The sequence below is a fragment of the Vicugna pacos genome, chromosome 18, assembly GCF_048564905.1.
Source record: "Vicugna pacos chromosome 18, VicPac4, whole genome shotgun sequence".
Taxonomy (NCBI): Eukaryota; Metazoa; Chordata; class Mammalia; order Artiodactyla; family Camelidae; genus Vicugna; species Vicugna pacos.
In genome coordinates, this window is record NC_133004.1 from 46,133,595 (window position 1) to 46,154,944 (window position 21,350).

At 65.7% G+C, this 21,350-nt stretch overlaps 2 protein-coding genes across 8 annotated transcripts in view; one reads left to right on the forward strand and one right to left on the reverse strand.

Annotated features, from left to right (window-relative positions):
• MAD1L1 (mitotic arrest deficient 1 like 1) overlaps nucleotides 1-21,350 on the forward strand; it is a 273,678-nt gene that overhangs the window by 230,713 nt on the left and 21,615 nt on the right. For all 6 annotated transcript variants that reach the window (XM_072943447.1, XM_072943444.1, XM_072943446.1 and 3 more), the window contains one exon: nucleotides 7,649-7,839. In XM_072943447.1, the coding sequence (XP_072799548.1) occupies nucleotides 7,649-7,839 (191 nt within the window). The remainder of the gene's footprint in view (nucleotides 1-7,648; nucleotides 7,840-21,350) is intronic.
• LOC140687186 (uncharacterized) lies at nucleotides 10,226-16,336 on the reverse strand. 2 transcript variants are annotated; one of them, XM_072943455.1, is made up of 2 exons: nucleotides 15,926-16,336; nucleotides 10,226-15,471 (listed from the first exon to the last, which is right to left on the reverse strand). In XM_072943455.1, exon 2 carries the CDS (start codon nucleotides 12,510-12,512, stop codon nucleotides 11,529-11,531), a length of 984 nt encoding a protein of 327 aa, XP_072799556.1. In that variant the 5' UTR covers nucleotides 12,513-15,471; nucleotides 15,926-16,336; the 3' UTR covers nucleotides 10,226-11,528. The 2 variants fall into 2 exon arrangements, with proteins under 2 accessions (XP_072799556.1, XP_072799557.1); XM_072943456.1 differs by having other exon boundaries at nucleotides 10,226-13,682; nucleotides 14,694-16,336.

The window sequence follows — 21,350 nt, forward strand, 5'->3', positions numbered from 1 at the left end:
TGCTGGCGCTGCCGTTTCCCCGGAAGGCCCGGCCCAAATGTCCAGCTTCTCTGCTCCCTGCTGGGTGATGCTGGGCAGGGCACCGGTCCCCTCGGGCCCGTCCCCACATCCGTCCGTCAGAGGGCGGCTGCGAGTCGGGGGCGCTGGGCCTGGGGCTCGGGCTGCTGCGTCTCTGGTGAGGGAGCCTTCCTGAGGACGTGGCATCACACCAGCGCCTGCTTGTCAGCCGGGACTCCCGCCCCGTAATCTGGGGGGCTGTAATTGCCGGTGTCTTTTCAGATCCCTCTGTGCGAGGTGACAGGCTGCTTGCTGGAGTGAGCAGTTAATCACACACAGATGCCCGTTTGAAAGCCGGCACTGCGCGTACCCGGGGCGGGCGTCTGCCAGGCAGCCGGGCGGTGGGCATGCGTGCTGCTCATCTGCGTGTGATTCCAGGGCCAGAGTCTCCTCTCTCGTGTAAAACGTGCAATTTCCGGCCCAGCGGGGGAACACGGGCTCGTGAGGGAGAGACTGTTCCTGGGCCTCTGGCTCTAGACAGTTTGAGCACAGACGCCCCTCCCGCGGCAGGAGGTTCCGGCTCGTGGACGGTAGGGTCCTGTCCTCCTGCCCCTGCAGCCAGCAGTGGGGGACGGTGGTGCCGTGCAGGGCCCTTTCTTGGAAAGGCCTCGTGCCCAAGTGCCATGCAGGGAGGGGAGCCCGGAACCTTCAGCTGCCAGGCTGGCAGGGCACGTGCGGACCTCAGTGCCTGCCAGCCCACCAAGGTTCTCCTCCGGACTCGGGATCTGGGAAGGGAAGGCGGCTTCCAGGAGGACCGGCGGGAGCTCGGCGAGGCGTCCCAGAGCTTGAAGCCCACAGAAGGCCCCGTCCCCTCCTCCCGCCAGATGGCCAGCCAGGAGCAGGATGCACCCCCAGCCGTAGCCCTGCGCTGCCGGCTCTCGCGATCGCTAATAAAATTGCATAAATATTTGATGCCTAATTATTAAATATTTAAAAATGAAAAACTGAAATAGTTTAGAAGTTACCAAACATGAATAATTCAGCCCTGGGAGCGCGGCCCAGCGCTGGGCCGGAGCACAGCCAGTTCTCAGCGCCTGCTGGGGAGCCCCAGAGTGCTTCCCAAGGGGCCGGCTCCTCAGCCGCCCTGGTCCCACGGGCGAACCAGCTTCATCTGAGCCGTGGGCCAGGGTGGCCAGTTCAGAGCCCGTCCCATCCCTGTTCTGAGCTTCGGTCTCCCTGCTGTGGGCCAGACGCTCACCCAGCCTGCTTACGGATGTGCTGAGAAAATGGAGGCCTCGGAGAAAGAGCTTGGCACCATGCCCCAAGGAGCCTTCCAGGCTGTGGAGGAAGGGTTTGCGTGAACACAGGAGCCAAGGAAGCCCAGAGGGCAGAGGGCACAGGATCAGAGGCACCCAGGCTTCCTCTGTGGCCTGGAGCGGAGCGGGAAGCTGGTGGTCCCGTCCCTCGGAAAGGTGGATGGTGCGCCGCCCGCCCTGGCACCCTGACCTCCCCCTGCAGCCTCCCTCGCTGGCCAGTCCCCAGGTCCTTCCTTGCTGCCCTTCACGCTGGCGTGCTGGGAGCGGCCCCCACATGCACCACGTTGAGAAACAGCCGCTGACTCGGCCTGGCTCTGAGGGCTGCTCCTCCTGGTGGTGACATCTTCGTCTTTTCTGTGGTTTTTCTAAAGTCTGAAATCCTAGCATTGCCTAAGTGTTTTTTATTCATTTTTCAGAAAGAAAAATGACTGCCTTGGGTCCCCAGAGGAAAATTTCAAAAGCTGCTTCCAGCCCCTAAACAGGTTGGAGCAGGAGCACCGGTAGGTGGCCCGTGACGGCTCCGCCCGCAGGGCCGGGTCCTCAGCAGCACGGGCTCCTCTCCTCTGGGCCTCTGGCCGGGCCGGCCCCTCCGCCCCTCGCCCCAGCTCCCCCTCGGCATCTGCACACCGGGTGTCCATTCAAGGAGCTGGGGTTGGGGTGCTGATGGGGGCCAGTCTGGCACCAGCCGCTCTTGGGGACGTCGACCCCCACACACCCTGGGGCCCCGGCTGCCCTGGGCTTTCCTCAGCCACCATCTCAGGGACGAAAGCCTCTCGGAGCCTCTGTGGTCAGCACGTGCTTTTGTGAGGACCATGGCCGGGCATGGGCGTGGGCAGGAGGGGCGGAGGGGTCAGCCGCACCCCCCCCCCGTCTGCCTTTGCGCCGAGGGCTGCCCTCCCTGGGCCACGAGGAGGCAGGCCCCGCGGTGGTCCTTCCTCCCCGCCGTGGGCTGGGCCGGTTCCTGGAGGCTCCCGCAGACGAGCCCAGCCCGGCCCTCCGTGCTCACGCTGCTCTCGGGGCCTCAGGGCAAGCACAGCTGTGGCTATCTCAGGCCACGGGTCGTCTTTTTGCCTAGACTCGCTGTATGCCTCACTCTCTCGGTCCTGGTTGTCCACCTGGCGTGTCCAGTCCCCCTGGGACCCTCCGGCAGAGCCATCGCCCACTCCCAGTGCTTAGGACATGCGGCCCCGTCAGCTGGGCGGCTGCTTCATTTCCTCGGCCGTGCTCCCCTGCGGTCCCCGGCCCCTGCGCCCAGCCCCTCGCTCTCACCCCGGTCCAGCGCTCCGCGACTCCCCTCCCCCCCGGCACGTGTGTCCCTCTGCAGGGCCCCGGGCCCCAGCACTGTGTCTCCACTCGGCCGGCTGTCCTCCAGCAGCTGGGAGCGGCAGGGCGAGCGTGAGAATGTCCCTTGTCAGCTCTCAGACTGGGGCGCGCTCTGGCGGGAGCTGCATGGGCTCCCCGCCGCGGGCGGGTCGGGGCTGTGCCGGGCGGGGCTCCGGCTCCAGCCGCATCTGCATGATCAGAGCCGGCCACGTGCTGCCGGCTCGGCCCGGGGAGGCGCGTCCCGGAGTCTGGAGGCTTTCCTTGTGGTCTCCTTGGCGTTTTTTCCCGTCCGTGGTCTGCAGGCTCTTTGTATAGAATTTCTGCTAGTTGGAATCTCTTGTTTTTTCTTTGCTGTTGTCCCTGTCTGGTTCTGGTCGCGGTTTCAGCAGGGCCCCTCTGGGACGTGGCTTCTGCTCTCTCTCTCTCAGCCCCTCCTGGACGGCCGTCCGCGTGGGTGTAGCTCCGGTTGTAGGGGGACTCTGCTTCGCTCCGGCGAGGGCGGAAGTCGCCGTGCTTAAGGCTTCCTGCTCCTGCAGGTTTCATTCTTGCCCTTTGGTTAGGAATTTCCTGCAGTGTCTGGCGGGGATGGGGGTGCTGGCGTGGGAGGGAGTGGACAGTTCTTTGGGTTGGGGGCGCTGGCGGTGGGCCTCCCTCTGCTGAGGGGTCGGCGGGGAGCTTAGCTGCCAGGCCCTCTCCCCGCCCCACCGCGCCTGCCCTGCTGGGCGCAGAGCCACCAGGCGAAGTCACTCTCCCTCTGGTGACTGAGTACAGGGAGGGGGTGAAGGCCCTGCGGCCCTGCAGACCCCCCACCGGGTCAGCTGGGCTGGGGGCGGGCAGGTGACTTCTCCCCCAGACCCGCTTCCTCCTGCCCCCGTCCCCGCACAGGTGTGGAGCCCAGTCAGCATCGCGTAGGTTGGCTTCTTGGGAAACCGGTGGCTGAAACGGAGGCGGGTGCCACGGCCAGCGGGCTGCCCGGCGCCTCAGTTCTGCCTGCGGGCGTGAGGCTGGCGCCCGGGACGGGAGGGCGTCTTGCAGCGCTGGCCGCAGCTGCACTCTTGGTCTCGTGGTTAAGCCGGTCACCCCTTCTGGCTCAGCCTCGTGTCCGGCCTGTCAGACCTGGTGCCTCCTCCCCAGGGGGCGGGGGCCGAGCAGTGGACACCCCCTCGCTAGACCCTCAGAGCCCCGGCTCCCGCGCCTCCCAGCCCTTGGCCCCGCCGTGCTCCCGCCGCCTCCCCGGCCCGGGGCGGTGAGTCCCTGCCCCCCAGGCCTGCACCCGGCTGCTCCTCACCGCCTGCCATGTGTCCACCCCCGTCTGCTGCCTCTTCCCCCTCTCCCCGCGGCTGCAGCGGGGGCAAGAGTGAGCGTGCATTCCGCTCGCCGTGTCTGGGATTGGGGCTCTTGTGTAAACCTCCATCAGGTTTTTGGGGGTGTGACGAGGGTTATGGAGAAGTGGCCATTCACCTGCTGTCCTCTGGGCTCCTCGAAACGCCCTGGGGACATGGCAACAGCTGAAAGACCGGGTCCTGGCCTCCTGAGCTCGCGTCTGCTGGAGGAAGCACCCGCTGGGCAAAGGCTGCCTTAAATACTGTGCCGTGGGATGACGGCTCCTGTGGAGGAAGCCCCGTGCCCCCTGAGAACTCGTGCAGGGACCCGGTCCCCGGAGTTGGCGTCCCAGCGGGGTCTCATCCGCCCTGCTCTCAGCGCTCCAGGACGAGGGTTGGCCCCGCCTTCCCGAGTGTGGGGCCGCGCCAGGCCCACAGCCGTCAGCCCAGAGCAGAGGCCTTCCCACCACTGCCGCCCCGCCCTGCCCCCTTTGGCCTGCAGACCGACAAGACGGACGTTGAACGGCTGTGGAGCGGCTCTCTGAGCGAAGCAGGCGCACAGCCGGGCTCTGCCGGGCGGCACACCGCCTGCTGGGGCCGGGCAGAGACCACACAGGGCTCCGGCCTTCGTCCGCCCGTCCACCTGCCTGCCTGCCTCTCGCTGGCTCCACCCGCCCCTCTAGGGAGAACCAGCCCCCGAGTTCTGGGCTGTGAACTGGGTCTCCAGAGATGCCCGCCCTTAACTGCTTCTTTATCCTGACGGCTCTGCTCCCGGGGTGAAGCGCTCCTGCCAGCCTTTACGTAACAAAGTGCAGTTTATTTTTGCTCCACGTCCTTCCCACGGAGCTTCACAGCTGCTTCTGCAGTTCCAGGAGGAGCAGGCGTCGGGGATGGTGGCGGATGGGGTAGAGGTCAGAGCCGGCGCACGGCCCCTTGGACATGGCTGGAGGCAGCCTGTGGGCCTGGGCCGGGCGCTCCTACCAGGGCAGAGGGCAGACGGCGCTGCCCCTGACCTCCATGTCCGTCCCTCGCCTGCACCCCCGGGCCCGCCCTCCACACTGGGGCTCTGGGCGATCCAGTCCTCTGTTCCCTGATGTCCACTTGTCCACCAGCCTTCCTCCCCGTCCCTTTCCCTCCCCAAGGACTTGCAGAACCCCTGAGGGGAGAGGGGCCCAGGCTGGGGGTGGGGGATCAAGGAGAGAGGGCTTTGGCTCAGAGGGAAGGTGGGCAGCACGCTGGAGGGCTGGAGGGCAGGAGAGGGCTGGACCGCGTCTGGGCCTCTCTGAGTGCTGACCTCCTCCCTCACTGGCGGCACGGGGAGGGGGTGAGGGAGGAGAAGGGAGGGACAGGAGGGGAGGGGGCCACTTGGCCAGGTCTTCATCCCAAGCATCCGGTGACACCGTCCGTGGTGTGCCTGAGCGGCCTGGGACATGCACGGGGCAGTGAGGTCCCCCGGCAGGACCACTCGTCTGCCCTGATGGCTCTGTCTGCCCACGTGTGGTCATCGCCCCAGGACAGGCCTGTGACCGACCACCGGGCCTGGACGGGACAGCTGTGCTGGTGGGTGTGGGGCGGGGTCACCGCAGACTCCTGGGATCCCGCTGCGCACAGGCCACCCAGCCCCACCAGAGGACGCGCCTCTACTCCGGGAAGAGGCTGTGTCAGAGCACGGCCTTTCCCAAGGAGGAGGGCTATCTTTTATTTATTTAATCCAAACCGTCGTGTAAATTATTCATTCACGTTTATGTAAGCAACTGAGCTACTGGGACCATGGGGTGGTCAAGACACTGACTTTGTCCCAAATCACAGTGATTGGTCACGGTCCCCCCGGACTCACGTCACTGGGTGGGCTGTGTTGGAAGCTGCGCCCCCTTGCCCCACCTGGACAGGGCGGACCGGGGCCCATGCCCTCCCTTCCTCTGGCAGGCCTGTGACCTGGAGGCCGCCGCTCCACTGAGCCCACATTCCGGCCCTGCCCCGTGTGCCAGGAGCGCCTGCGGGGGGTCCCAGGGCGGCTGGGCAGGTGCGGGGAGCATGCTCCCACAAGCGGCAGGTGGCACGTCCCAGCCCGAGGGTGAGGCCCTGCCTACTTGTGGGCGTCTGGGAACTGAGTGACGGGCCACATTTTGATGCCTGACGGCAGAGGGGATGTTTTCTTCTCCAAGGTCAGGCCGCATTTATTACCAGAATTTAATTTTCCCATTGCACATCTGCGATCTTGTAAAGACCGTGCAGTCTGACACAGGGGAAGCATCACCACACAGGCCGGTCACTCTCCTGATTTCGTAGTCCGGCTCCTTGACTGATCGGGAGCTCCGTGTCTACGTTCCCGACGGACAGGCTCTCAGCTACAGGGAGGGTGTCCCAGGCAGGCAGGGCCGGGTCATGATGCGGGGCGGGTGTGGGCAGGGCCGAGGCAGGTGGGTGGGCGCCCGGCAGCCCAGGCGCTGCACAGAGGCTGCGGGGAGCGCTGCCCGTTCCTCGTTCAGAGCCAGGGCGCCTTCCGGAGTGTGTGAGAGGTAGCGAGGCTGTCGGGAGTTTGGCCCTGGGCTCAGAGAGCCCCGCCTCTGCTGTGAGCCTGTGGCCAGGGGGCTCAGCACTCATGTCCCTGCTTGTAAAGCGGGGAGGGGCCCCGCACCCCTCACAGCTGTGGGCTGCGGAGCGTGTGGGGCTCGTTGAGCTCCGAGCTCCCGCCTGGGCCCGCCCAGCGCCCGGCCACCAGCCCTGCGGGCCCTGGCTTGAGCCACCTGACAGCAGGGAGGGGGGCTGCTCCACTGGCTGTCTTTCCCTCAAATGCAGGCTCCCCGTCCTGTCCCCCTCCCCTCCTCCAGAAAGCAACCCTGGCTGCCTCCGCTCACCCTCTGCTGGCCCTGCCTAGGAGCCGGTGGTTAGCTGGTCCTGGGCCGGCCTGAGGAGGTCATGTCCCCATCACAGAGGGGGTCCAGGGACTCACAGCCCCCAGGGAGGCAGGACTCACACGAGGCTGATGGCTCCAGGCCAGGGATTTTCCCACAACCCCCAGGGCGACTCCAGACAGACCACGGGGCAGCCCCTGGCCTCAGCGACAACTCGCTAATTAACGGAGAACAGATCAAGGTTTAAGTACTGGGAAGGCGCCGTGGGTGCAGGAGTCATAGTGATGGCCGTGTCCGCTGGTGGCTTCAGACAGCTCGTTTCTCCCGGTCAGGCTGTAAACCTGGTTTCTCCCGGTCAGGCTAAAACCAGGCTGGTGGGGGTGGCAGTTGGGTCTGGTTTGGGGGGGCCCTCTGCTCTGAGATACCCAGCTAGATGGGCTGGGGGTGGGTTCAGGATGGTGGACCCAGGGGGTCTCCCAGACCTGCCGCCTGTCCTCACCCAAGGATCTGGTCTCCAGGTGGCAAGCAAGGTGGCCCCCCGGCCACGTGGTGCAGAGTCTCCATGTGAACTCTGCTCTCGTGGCTCCGCCCTCTCCCTGCTCCCCAGAGCTGGCCGTGCCGTGGACGCCAGCCCCAGTGGGGACTTGGCTGCACGCGGGGAGGTGTCTGTCGAATCACGCATGGGTGCGGGCAGACCCAGGGCTGGAGTCCACGTGCATCCTGGCCAGGGGAGTGGGGCAAGCCTATACCCGTTGCAGCTGGCCTGTTGCCATGCTGTCCCGTGTCTGTCCTTGTGAGACGGGCTGGGGACTCACCACCTCTCCTTCCCCTGCAGAGCTGAGGAAGCAGGTGGAGAGCGCAGAGCTGAAGAACCAGCGGCTGAAGGAGGTCTTCCAGACCAAGATCCAGGAGTTCCGAAAGGTGTGCTACACACTCACAGGCTACCAGGTGGACATCACCACGGAGAACCAGTACCGGCTGAGCTCCATGTACGCCGAGCGCAAGGGTGACTGCCTCATTTTCAAGGTAGGACTGCAGCAACAGGAAGTCCACCGGCACTGCTGACCCCCGGGCTCCCCCAGCGCTGCCCTGCAGCCGGGACTCCTGCGGGAGGCGCCAGCCCCAGGCCCCATCCCGGAGTGGGGCTGCAAGCGTCAGCAGTGCCCCCGGGAGGCTGAGGTACGGGTCAAAGTCAGTGTCGGGCAGAGAGCTGCCCTCAGTGCCGCCAGGCGAGGCAAGCAGCTGGATGGCGGCGGGCGGGACGAGGGAGAAGGCGCTGGACCTGTGCCTCCCGGGTGCTGGAGGGGCCGGCTGGAGCCCCAGGCTGGTGGGGGGCTGGGTGGCACCCAGATGGCGTTGGCAGCATGCAGTGCAGGGTGGGGCGGGGGCTCCCCGAGGAGGGCCCTCTGGGTCGGAGCAGTGTGTGGCCTGTGCCCTGGTGTGCGTATCGAGGCCTGGGGTGGCCTCCCAGCTTCTGGGCTGGGACAGGCACAGGGAGTGAAGCCCTGCAGGTGAGGGTGTGCGTCCCTGTGGCAGAGTCGGGGTTTACCTTCCACCAGGAGGGCCAGGCAGGCTGGTGGCATGAGGTGGAAATCTGGGTGAGAAGAGCTGGTCCCTGCGTGCTGGCCTGAGGACGGCATCACTCCCTGGCTGCCCTAGGCAGGGTGCGGCGGGGGGCCGTCTGCCTGCCTCTCTGCCCACGTCTGGAACAGAGAACCAGCTGCCGTGTCTCCTTCTTACAGAAGTGCTGTAGCCAGGGTGACGCCTGTGTTTTCAGCAGAATCCGGCAGTAAAGGGGGTGCCTCTCTCATTTCATCACAATTTCGTGATAAACTCATGGAGCCCAGCGGAGGTGCTGGCCACACCCGGGGTCTGGAGGGCGCTGGGAGTGGCCAGTGGCAGTGCCCACCACCGGGTCCCGGGGAGGGCAGGCGCGGGAGGTGGCGGGAAGGGCTTACAAGGTAGGAGCGAGCGGTCCCTGTGGGTTGGTGTCTGGCTCCCGCAGGCTCCTTCTCCCTTCGGTCCCCCCTCCCTGGCAGCCCTTTCCTGCGGTCAGACCAGTGTCCCAACCTGGCCCCTGGTCTCCTGACACTTCACAGCATTTCTTCTCATTTCTCAGACTGCCTGGGTCCCATTTGTCCATTTTCACACTTCCTGAAAGTCTTAAACCTGGGAGTAAGTAAAACACTCAAACACTCGGTGTCTAGATAAACTGTCACTTTTCTGTAATTCTGTATGATTTTGAATAACTCAGGATCAGTGACAGGTGTTTAATATGTTGTAGAAATCCCATGCGTGTTTTTTTTTTGCATTAAGAAAACAAACAAAGATGCACAGTTCTTACTGACGGTCACTGACGTGTGGCGCATCACACCAGCATCATAAATTATGAAGCATAGTTTTCGCTGGGTTTTGCACGTTCGTTAGCTGAAATGATTAATCTTGCAAAAGCAAAACCTTGGGGAAAGGATCCAGCGTAGTTAGTGTCTATGGATTATTGAAAACCCAAAGGAAGAGTGCAGTCACTCGTAGTGCAGCCTTGGGACACAGCCGCTCCAGCGTTCTGCTGCGTTTCCCCGCACGTCCTGCGGGCGGGCGCGTGTAGGTGCGCGTGTTTGCATTCACAGAGTCGAGAGCAGCTCAGGTTTCCGCCGCCTGTACCGTCACATGCCCTTCTAAAATCACTGTCTCTGTGGAGACAGGACAGACAGGTGACCTCCGCCGTCTGCCTGCCGGGGCTCGGCTGAGCCACGGCTGCCCGCCCGCCAGCTCCAGGCCCGGCGGATGCAGTGTGAGCAGAGATGGGGCGGGAGCCAAAGAGGAGGTGGGCAGGCTGGGTGAGGACCAGCGACCGGCAGACGGGCACCGCCTTCCCGAGGCCCGGCCTGGCCTGGCCCACAGCATCTCTGACCCTGTGACCTTGGCCGGCTCACTGGACTCTGGGGCGCTGGGCCCTCACCCCAACCTTGGGGGCTCAGAAGGGCTTCCCCGGGGAGCCGAGCTGCCCACGCGGTGTCGTGGCCGCCCACCCGAGGCCGGCCCACAGGTTTGTGTGGCGGTGGGTCAGGCTGGGGGAGAGTCGCCATCGACAGCAGCCTCCTGGCCTCTGCAGTTTATTTCTTTTCTTTTCTCAGAGGCAAGTTTTCAGGCAGGAAGGGGCTGAAAGCAGAGTTGGAAGCAGCCCTGAGCGGCGCGGGGGTGGGTGGGGGCCGGCCGTGGCCCTTTCGGAGGGAGCTGCCCACGGGCGGCTGAGGGGAGACCGGAGCTCCAGCTCAGCTCCTCCCCGCAGGCCTGGCCCCCTTCCCACCCGCTCCCCCAGGGAGGTGGGTCCGGACCCTCAGCGTGGGGGGAGGTTCTTCGCGCACAGGCCTGCCGAGCTGTGCAGAAGCTCCGCGCAGACAGGCCACGTTTTCGGCCTTGCCCCCCCACCCCGTACTGTCCTACGTCCCTGGGCTTCCCAGGGACTTTCCTCCCCTCCACGTCCTGCAGCCGCGCCAGACAGAGGAGACTGGCGCAGCTCCAGACAGCGGCGCCTGGTGGGCAGTGGGTCGTGTTGGGCCCCTCCTCCCTGCCCGGCCTTCCTCGGGCCGGCATAACCCAGGCCCCCAGGACGGGGCTCGGCGGCAGCACGACACGGGACACACAATCTAGAATCAGACGCCGTGCACTTGAGGCTGCGTTTCCAGATCTGTGAACTAGGGATGCACTGGCGTCCAGCTGCAGGGGCGGGTGTGTGTTTCTTGTAACCCTGGGAGCACACGGGGTGTGCTCCCTGCGGATGTCTGGGACCCAAGCCCGTGAGGCTCCCACTGCGGTGAGGGCTCTTCTGTCTTTGTGTCCCTCCCCGGGGCCATGGGCACACGCCTTCACCCACAGGACTGGTCTGCGGGGATGTCTGGCTCGTGTGAGCCCCCAACCCCAGCTCTGCCGTCCGCTGTGCTGAGCTGCAGCTCTGAGCCCGTCTCTGGCCCCTGCTGACCACTGGTATTCAGGCGGGCGCCCTCTCTGTCCAGTGCCCAGATTTGTAACTGGAATAGACGTGCCGCTGTGTCGAGAGGTCCCCCCAGGCCTGAGCACCTTCCTGAAGCCTCATCGCCCGTGTCGCAGACACCAGCCTGGAGAGGCCCCGGCACTGCCCTGCTCTCTGGGACACTGATGGGGCCCTGGGCCGGAGTCCAGAGAGGCTGTGGGGCTGGGACGGGGGGGTGGCGGTGGCACCTGCCCCACACACCTGCCCCGGAGCCCACCGCGCATGTGTGGGCGTGGAGGGGAGGCAGGGGCGGAGCTGCATCCCTGGGCCCTCCACGCGGGGTGTCTTTGTTAGAACTAATGGACCGGTGCTCCTGTGTTATTATTAACCGTGAAATCTGTGGTTCACGCCGTGTGGTGCACGGTTCTGTGGGTTTTGACAGGTTGGAGCTGTCGTGTCCTGCAGCAGAGCGCCCGGCAGCCCCGGCCTTTCACCGGCCCCGGGCCCCCTTCCCTGAATGCTGTGGCGCCACACGTCTGCAGCCTCTCGGATCGGCCTCTTCCACTTAGTAATTAACACGCGTCTTTTCCTGACTGGATAGTTCATTTCTCTTTTGCCCTGAGCAATGTTCTGTTTCCTGAGTGGCCCGCTGAAGCGCATCTCGGTTGCTTCAGGTCTCAGCGACTAGGACTAAAGCTGCTGTTAACAGCTTTGAAAACTTTTTCGGCCGCTCAAGTATGTAACCTCACCTTAGCCCGCAGGCCACTCGGCAGCAGGCGTGGAGCTGGAGTCGGCCTGTGTCCCCAGCGAGCCGCCCGCCCACACCGCTTCTCTCCCCAGTGCTGCTTCCTTCCGTTTGTGCCCCGCAGCCCGACTCAGGGCCGGCCTCCCTGAGGAGCAGAAGCCGTCCTGGTTTCCGGTACCTTCCCAGCCTGGCCCCAGCGAGAGTCTGTCTGAAGGACCAGGCCACTCCCAGTGCCTGGGCAGGAGCTGGTCCTTTGAGAGCCCGACCCCAGGCCCAGGGTGGGCGGCAGGTTCCCAAGAGCCCAGGAGCAGCAGAGGCGTCAGGAGCCGGGGGCACCAGGCCGGAGAGCCGGCCCCCAGTGGGCTCCTGCTCACAGCTGCTGTGCGCTGTCCTGGGCGGAGCGTCTGCTTCTGAGGCTGACCATGCCACCACCCGGTCCCCGGCCCCTCTGCGTCTCTTGTGGCCTGGAGTGGGCAGTGGGGTGGCCATCCGCAGGACGTGGGAGTGTCTGCTGGATGGTGGTGACTGTCGGAACATTGCGGCAAGGACGGCCCCTGCCAGGTTGTGGGAAGGCCCTAGGCTGGGGGCCAGAGCTACCAAGGCGTGACTGTCCCCTGCCTCCTCTGAGCCGTGGGACCTTCGCATGGCTCCACTGCTGCGAGCCTCAGTTCCGTCCGTGTGCTGCCGGGGTCCCCAGCACCCACGCGTGTATATGCGCCCGGTCTGCCTCCGGCTGGTCATGCCCAGCTCAGTGCACCTCCGGGGCTCCCCACCGGCACCTGCTCCTGAGAAATCGGGATCCCAGGTGGGGAGCAGTGGGGTGGGGTCCCCACGTGGGACGGGGTGCTGTGCAGCCTGCGAGGGGTCCCACATGGTGTCTCCAAGGCTGCGAAGTGCAGGTGTCAGGAAGGCAGCTGGGAGATTCCGAGCTGTCCTCCTGCCCGTGGAGGACCGGGTCTCCCCTAGGCCTCGCGACAGCCCCATCGTGTTGCACCCGGAGCTTCCCCCGCTTAGACGGACGGCAGAGCCGTGGGAGGGTCACATTCCCTCGTCCCGCCTTCTGGAATCTTTGCCCGCCCCACAGGGCCCCGGGAGGTGCTGGACTGCAGAGGGCGGTCCTGGGCCCCCGCAGACCTGAGGTTCTGGCCCCTCATTGCTCCTTCCAGCACATCCCTGCTTTGGGGCCTGCGGACCAGCAGGGCAGGGCCTGGCCTGAGGTCGTCCAGTTGTCGGGGGGCAGAGGCCCGGGCTGAGGTCCCCGGGTGTGCCCGGCTGGCCTGTGGCCCTGCTGCCTGCCTGGAACGGGCTTGGCGTGCAGGCGCCCACGCGTGTCCCCTGCTCCCCTCCCGGGAGGGCCCTGCCACAGGCCTGGCTGTCCACTGGGACATCCAGACATGGGCTGAGCTCTGCTGCCTGTGGGTGCGAGTCTCCAGCTGCCTGCTCTTTCCTTAAAGCAGCCTGTGAACACGCAGAGCCCTGGGCCCCCTGCTCCCCCACCGAGCGCTCACCACTCAGGGCAGGCCCCCCCACCATCTGGCTTCCAGGCCCCACTCCGTTGTGGGCCCCACACTGGCACCAGGTGCCCCGTTAAACGCCTGCTCTCAGGCGTCCTGCCTCACGGACACAGGCCACCAGCCTCCTGCACTAGCTGGACAGGGAGGTCACAACCGAGAGGGCTGCCCACTGCAGAGGTGGCTTCAGGAGGAATAGTGGGGCAGCGGAGGCAGAAAGGGCTGGGGGAGGGGCCCTCTGCCCCACACCCCAGTGCCTCCCTGGAGAGAGCTGCCCGGTCCCCAGGGGTGGAGCTGGGCAGGACAGCGGGCGAGGCCTCATCAGCTCGAGCCATGGTGGGTGGTGTCTGTGTGGCCCTGGTGCCCAAGGCCTCGTCCCGCTGGCACAGGCCTGAGCCCAGCAGCTGTGGCGCGAGGGGCGCCTGCTGGTTTCCACGGCAACAGCTCTCGGCAGGAGCGGGCGGGCTCGGAGGAGCAGGGGCGTCCTTCAGAAACAGCCCTGGGTGCGAGCTTCTGGGGCGCTGACCGCGGCTTCTCCTCGCCCGGCGCTCCCGGCTCTGGGTTGGAACTGGAGGGCCTGCGTTCAGCTTATTTCCCCTTCCTGCACAGTGAAGAGTCGGGACCGAGGCTCCGTGGGGGCGACCTGAGAGCAGAGGGCCTGAGGCAGGGATGCTGTGGGGCCGACCAGCCGGGGCCGGGCAGCGGGCAGGGAGGAGGCGGCCCCTCGTGGAGCTGGTGGAGGACCGGCCCCCAGGGCCGCGTCCTTGGTAGGCAGCTTCCTGGAAGTTTCACACACGCACTGGGGCCTTCATGTCAGGAGATGGGCTGGTCTGAAGCCAGGACCACCCCTCACTAAGGCGGGGGCCGGGAGGTCCCTCCCTCCTCCATCCTGCCGTCTGTTCTGAGACCCTGGTGTGGGGTCCACAGCGTGACGGAGGTCAGGAGTTGGGAGAAGTGACCAATGAGGGTGGCCCCGTCATGTGCGCATGAGCTGAGATGACCCCAACAAGGAGACGGGAGGAGGGCGGGTCCGCAGGCACCCGTGTCCCCACAGCGGCTGCTCAGACCCGTGGGACCCACAGCAAGTGGGAGGCCCGGCGCTGGCCATGCCGTATCCCAGGCCACTCTCTGACATGCTCTTGGCTCTGGTGGCATTTTGGAATTGAGCGGAGTTCTACCGTGATGGGGCCGAGAAGCAGGCGGGTGAGGGTGACTTCCGGGCACACGGTGGCTGCGGCTTGCGGGCTCCAGGCAGGTGAGTGGGCTGGATGGGCCTGCCCCGCCTGGTGGCTGCTGGCAGGTCCGTTCACTGAGGACAGCGTGTCCCTTGGCTCTCCTGCCAGCCCACTGCCCCCACCCCAAGGTGGACATGGCCACCTGGGTCAAGCCAGCCCTGGGTTTAAGTCTCAGCTCCCCTTTGGTAGAGCCTAGGGTGCAGTGCAGGTGAGCAGGGGCTGTCGTGCGTGCGGGGGAGAGCTGACAGGCTCCACCTGGGAGGCCCAGCCCCGCCGCGCGGCCTCTTTCTCCTTGGCTTGCCCCCAACAGGCAGTCGGGGCCGTTCACAGGCTCATGTGTAAAGAAGCCGACTTGGGGGGGCCTTCCAGTCTCCTGCTGGAACAGTGAGGTCTAGGCCAACACTTTAATTTGAATTTACCTTTTCTGGGTTCCCGGAATGCCAGATGGAGCTGCTCTGAATGCGTGCTCACTTCAGAACCTCTCGCTTCCTCCGCCAGGCAGGCCCTGGCATTGCAGCATCTCTGAGCGTCTGAGGAGTGATGCAGAGTGTGCCCTGGCCCTGGTCCCAGCTGCGCAGACACACCTGCCTCCTGGGACGAGGCTGAGAGGCCGAGGCATGTGTTTATCCAGAGGACACCACGGCCAGAGCCGCTGCTTCCTGCGTCTGCTGGGCCCTTCTGCGAGGAGGGTTGGGTCGTGTGAGGGGTCTGGAGGTAGGGTTGGCTGGCTGGGGGGCCCCGGGCCCCGGCCCTCAGCTCGTGGTAAGGAGAGGCTTGCCGACACTGGGATGAAAATTCACAAAGATGGGGAAAGAACTGGCCAGCATGGTGTAGAGTGAGTGGTGGTCACTGGAGGTGTTTGGCAGGAGGCTGAAGACTTCTTGGCAGTAATGAGTGAAACCACGGTTGGACCATGTGGCAGGCTCTTCCCAAGAAAATGAACAATCTCCTTCCAGAGGTCGGAGGGGCCCCGGCAATGTGAGGCAACACAGTGCAGTGGGAAGAGCTGGTTTCAATTCCAGCATCTTGTGCAAAGGCCCTGCGGTCATGGAGGCACGGGCATCCTGAGAGCTGAAGCAAGGCCATGGAGCTGAACGCCAGGACTGGGGAGGAGCCAGGTCTGAGGGAAGGCTGGGGAGGGCCCGGCCGGGAAGACTAGGGCGGTGTTGGCTCTTCATCCTGAGAGCAGTGTGGGCTCTAAAGGAGTTTTTAAGAAGAGAGAGTTGAGGGCTCAATTTGACCTTTGAACGTGCTGAACAGAAGTGAATTGGGGGAGGTGGTGAGTGGGGTGTGCAGTCCGTGAGCCTCACCCTGGCCCCACATTTACAGCTGCAAACCCTCTTCAAAACCTTCCTCGTGGCGGGGCTGAGATGGGGATGGGCAGTGCATGTGGGAGTGTGTCCACGGAGCACCAGGCGCAGGCAGGCCCGGGCCCTGCTGGGGGTGCCCGAGGGCCCTGAGTGGCCCTCTCCCTTCCCTGTCGGCCAGACGCAGGCCGGCAGGCGTTTGCAGCTTCCCAGTTGTTAAAAGTAACTGGAGAAAACCCATCAGAGCGTTGATGTGTAGGAAGTGGGGTCCCCGGGTGGAGGTCACGGGCCTCCCTCCTCCTCAGAAGTGGCGAGGCCCTGGGGGCGGGGGTGAGGGAACACACCTCACAGGCCGTGTTGCTTCCTCTCAGTTCTGCAAATGCTGTCGGGATTCTTCTGGGAGTGTGGCCGTAACGCAGGCCTGGAAACACAGGCGGCTCCAGCTGGGACTCCAGGCCAGGGACCTGGCTGTAGGCGTGGGAACAGGACGCCCTCCCCTGCCCCCACCTGGCAGAGGCTCCCAGCTCGGGGCTGCGACTGCCGTGGGCGCCTCCCTGCCCCCGACCCTCACGCCCTGGGCCGCCCAGCGCAGCCGTGCTGGTGAACCTTAACTCGTCTCAGGCAGGTGGAGCGACACCTGCTTGGTGGCCTGTGTTCTGAGAGCTGAGTGACCAGGCCTCACCTGCCGCCCTGCTGTGTCCCTGACCCCCATCCCTGGTGTCCGCAGGTCAGCGCCTCCTGCTCGCCTCACCCAGACCTGGCCCTGGAGCCCCTCAGCACAGCCCCTCGGAGGGCGCCTGTGGGATGGGCCACGCGGTCCTCACCCACCTCTTTCCCTGCCCTGCCTGCAGGGTGGAGACTGCCCTCGCGTCCCTGAGGGCACTCTGTTCCTGGTAGGGCGTGGTCCAGGCCTCCGCTAGCCCTGGGTGCTCGGAAAAGCCTTAAAACAAAAGCTAGGATTCCAGATAGTGGCCTGAAAGGACCCTTCTGGCCAGGGGTCCCTGGGAGGCAGGGAGCCTGGGGACCTGCTGCGCTGGCCCCAGGACATCCATGCTCACACGCCCGGGCCTGGCTCCCGGCCCAGCCAGGGCCCCTGTCTGAGGGGCAGCCCCGCCTCCCCCAGAGTTTGGCTCCAAGAACCCTCATACTAGCTGCTTCCCTGGTCACAGGGCCACCTGGTTCAGGCACCTTCGGCCTGGAGAGGGCCTGCCAGTCCACAGGCGCCTCTGCCAGCCCACGTGGCCCTGGGCTGGCGCCTTCCATTGCAGGGCTGGACCGCGGTCCCCAGGCCTAGGGAGTCACCAGAGGCCTTGTCCAGCTCACGGAGCTACCAGGACCCCCAGCGCGGGACCGTCTGCTCTTCCCGGGGGCCGGGGCCTCCACGTGCGGGCAGCAGCCTGGGCCCAGCACATTGGGAGGAGGGCTGAGTGCGGGGGCAGCGGCTCGTTGGCCGCGGCGGCCCTGGGCGTGGGAATCCGAGTCTCAGAGGCAGCCTGTCCTGATTAACTGTGCAAACTTAATTAGTTCACATCAAAGTTTGTGGAAGGCGTTCCTCCGGGAGCTTGTGTGAACAGCCTCTGGTTACCAAGACCCCCGGCCACGGCGGCGGTGCTCACACCGAGCCCCGCCCTCAGGCTCGCAGTACCCCCTGCGACGTAGAGGCTCATGCTCCTGTCCGGCCCCCGCTCCGGCCGCTGCTGTCAGGGGTGTTAAAGCAGTTCTTCCCAGGGAGCCCAAGGGGAGCGTGGGGGTGGAGCGGGCAGGCGTCCTGAGGCCTTGCCGGCCTCCGGCCTCCGGCCAGGGGTCACAGCTCTGGTCCGAGGGGCAGGACGCCGTGCGGGGCCCTCGTGGGGAGCTAGGGTCCCAGAGGGACGCCCAGGACCCTGGGACGACACGCTCTGACTCTGACCCCGGACCACGGTCTGAGGGGGGGCTGCTGGCTCCGTGGAGGGGAGTCTCCCATTTACGCCACGTTCACCCCCCATGGGCCAGCCGTGGTCAGCAGGGGCCGTGGGCCATGGTGGGGAGGCCCTCCCTCAAGCCTGGCTGGTCACGGCCCTGCCCTTGGTCTCGCAGAGGCACCCAGAGGAGCCCGTCCGCCCAGCGTGGGGAGCCCTGGCCTCTGACCCCCGTTTGGCAGACGGGAAGCGGGTGCGCCGTCACTGGCGGAGGGACCGCATCCGGGCCCCTGATCTGGGTCTCAGGTGGGCTCCGTCTTCCACGAGGTCCTGCCTGTGGTTGTCGGTGCCCGTCCCACCTCTCGCCCTGCAGCCCTGCAACATGGGGCCTGTGAGCACAGTTTACAGGGCACAGACACCCACCAAGGAGGGGCAGAGACCCCTGGCAGATCCACCACGCGCCCCTCCGTCCTCACAGGACCCACCGGGGTCCAGGGGCTCACTGAAGGAGGCGACTGTGGGTGCAGGGCCCTGTCCCTCAACACACAGCCCTGCGGGCCCAGAACCCCTGTGACCTGAAGCTCCGGGGCTGGGGAGTGGGGAGCCAGCTGGGGGAGGGCACTCTCCATGGGTGCTGCACACGCCCCAGCTTCCCCAAGGCAGGGAGGGGCGTTTTGGGGGTCGGGTTTCCCCTCACCCAGCCCAGGGTGTGTTCACACTGCGGGGAGGGGTCTGGCTCAGAAGTTCTTGGATAAGGTGGGTCCCAGGGGTGGGCACCTGTCAGGCGGGTTTGAAGCGGAGGTAGGGAGCTTTGGGCGGGAGGGAGGAGCCGACTTCCCAGGAGAGCGCTCCAGGCCAGGGTGGACGGGCTTTGTGTTTTGGGCTCTGCAGGCCCGGCGGCCTATGTCACAGCTGCCCAGCCTTGCCCGTGTGGTGCCCGAGCAGCGCGGGCGCCCTGGACCCCGGCCGCGGCTGTGCTGTAAAGCTGCGCTTGCAGGACGGCCGGGGGGTTTGGCTGGCCCCTGTTCTAGGATGGGCTGGGGGTCTGCTTGCCAGGTGACCACAGCCACTTCCCAAGCTAAGGAGTCATTTCATGTGATCTTTGAGAAGATAGTCAGGTGCCCAGGGCCCACCCAGAGCCTGACACCCAGGGTCAGGACCACCGCGGCCCTGCAGCCCCCTCCCCTCATCTTCAGGCCTCCAGAGTCCTTCCTGGGGTCCTGGCTCCAGCCCTGCGTCCGGGCTCCACCAGGGCTGAGCTGCTCAGGCCTCCTCGTGGTCCTTCTCTCCCTGCGGCCCTGCGGGCCTGAACCAGCCCATCCAAGCGCACAGTCCTGCGGGGTCGTCGGGGAGCAGGTTGGCAGAGTGGGCGAGATCACAGCCGGGACAGGGACCCAGGAGGGGCCCAGGAGGTGCCAGTCTCTCCAGGCCCAAGTCTCTCGTCTGTGAACTGGGAAGGGGACACACTTGTCTGGGTCTGGCCAGGCAGCGGTGAGGAGGCCGGAGGAGGGTGGCCAGGCGCCCGCTCCACCCACACCTGGCACAGGGGAAGAAGCGCTGTTTCTGGGCCTCCGTGTGCTGGGGCTGAGCCGTGCGTCGTCCTCTTGCCTGGACCTGCCCAGGACAGAGGGGAGGGCTCCACAGGCCCGGTGACACCCAGCTCTGGCCCCCAAGCCGGCCAGCCCATCCCCCAAACTGGCAGCAGCCACGCGGAGGCTGGGGTTGGAGCTCGGCACAGCGCGGCCACTGGCTGCCCTCACCTTTGCTGCTCCAGGTGGGCTCTGCTCTCCCCCTCCCCGCCTCCTGCTGGCACCCATGGTGGCGACAGTGGTAACACTCTGGCAGGCATCGCCAGGCTGGCCGGGCTCTGGGTGCCTTGACTCCTCCTCCAGCCACCTTTCCTCCACGGTGGGGGAGCGTGGGGACTGCCGCCGGTGCCGGGCGCTCCCTGTCGCAGCACGAGGGAAACGTGTCCCCATCCCTGCGTCTGTTCACCCAGGACGCGCGCTGCCTGGTGCTGGTGTGGCCTCTGGCTCGGCCCCTCAGATGCAGACAGGGCTCAGTGCCGCTGTTTGGTTTCTGTTGAATCGTTTTCATGATGGCTCTGTTTGTAGCGAGCATGTTTGTCTCCACATTACAGCAGTGATGGAAAGCTTCCGTGCAAGCCCAGTCTGTCTCAGTTGATGAGAACAGTTGATTTAAAGAGAAACATTAAGTAAACGACAGACCTGGCAGGCGGTGTCCACAGACGACTGCCACTCAGAAACCTGCGGGGCTGGCGCAGCGGCTCCCCAGGAGGCCTGCGACGTGGCTCGCCTCGTTTGTCACCCAGATAAGGTTTCTGATGTTCGGGAAGGTGAGGAAACTCACAGCCGGGGGGTGGCCTGGCCAGGGCCTGTGCCCCTGCAGGTGCAGAGCCCCGGGGCAGGACACACAGCCCCTGGCCGTAGGGCCGCAGGGTCCCCGCCGAGCTCCCTCCGACAGTGGGGGTGAGGGGCGGGGCGGGGGCTGCATCCTGAACGTACTTTGAGTCCAGGGCAGTGGTCCTCCCCCAGAGATGGGCTGCCTGCAGGGGCACTTGGTGGTGTCAGGAAGCGGTTTGGGTTGTGGCAGTGGGGGCAGAGCAGCTGGCATCGAGTGGGTGGAGGCCAGGGACGCTGCTACGTTCTGCCGTGTCTAGGACAGCTCCCCCACCAGCAGGTGGTCGCCCAGACATCCGGGGACCGAGGTCAAGCGGCCCTGCCGTGGGGCTCCGGCGACTCAAGGGGACTCCGGGTGACTGGCAGGATGATTAACAGAAGGCACAGGCACCAAGGCGGGCCTCAAGGGCTGGGGGGCTCGGTGGGGGGCCAGTGCACACAGAGGCAGGGACGCTAGAGTGAGGCGTGGCACCTCTGTCCAGGGCCTGTGTCCAGGGCCGTCAGAGCTGCAGGGAGGGCAGGGGGCCTGCTTGTCACCCCGGGGGTGGTGGGGGAACGAGGGGGGCGGGGGCCCGCCCACCGTGATGGGCCTGCGCTGAGCGCATGCCTGGCTGACTGAGCATGAGGCTCTGTGGGCGTGTTTCTCACCTGCCCACCCAGCGAGCTTTGAGGGCACTGTCCCTGTTCCACACGAGGGGACGGATGCTCAGAGGGCTTGGGGCCAGGCTGCGGCCTTGGAGAGCGTGTCACCCCATCCCTGCACACGCCCCGCAGCGCTCGAATCCTATGCCTGAGCTCCCAGAGGTGACACCTGGGCCGCCAGGCCATCGCCACACACGAGTCTGTCGCTTCTGAATTCCACCGCACCTGCCGCAAGGAGGGCCTGGAACCTCAGGGCGCCACACTCAGACCGCCCGGAGCCGCCCTAAGTCGGCTGGTGGGTGAGCCCAGGTCCTCTGGTAGCTGGCGTCGGGGGGGGGGGGGTGGCCCTGCAGGGACAGACCCCCGCGACCTCCCCCTTCAGTGGGAAGTGGGGCTGTGGTGGCACAGCCGGGTGCCTGGGGCCGGTGCGCGTGCTCCAGGCCCCCCACCGTTCGTGATGGAAGCGCTGGCTGTGATTTCCCCGGCTCTCAGCCTGACCCCATGGTGAGAAAAATCAAGTTGAAATTAAATCAAATTTCAAATGTTAAACCAACCAATTAAAAGAAAGCAATCACGTAGGAACATGCATTTTTCAAAATACTGTTGTTTACCCTGTCGTAATTAACGTATGCAAGGGAGGAGGTGGGGCTCTGCCAGGCATCCAGGTCCAGCACAGACATGCCCCCGCTCGAGGAGGGAGCCTGGCCCCAGACCGAGACCTGCAGGTCCCGGACTCCCCTACGTCCCAGGACTGACTGGCTGGAAGGCAGGGCTGGCCGGGGTCTGGGCCGGGTGCTGAGCGAGCTCCT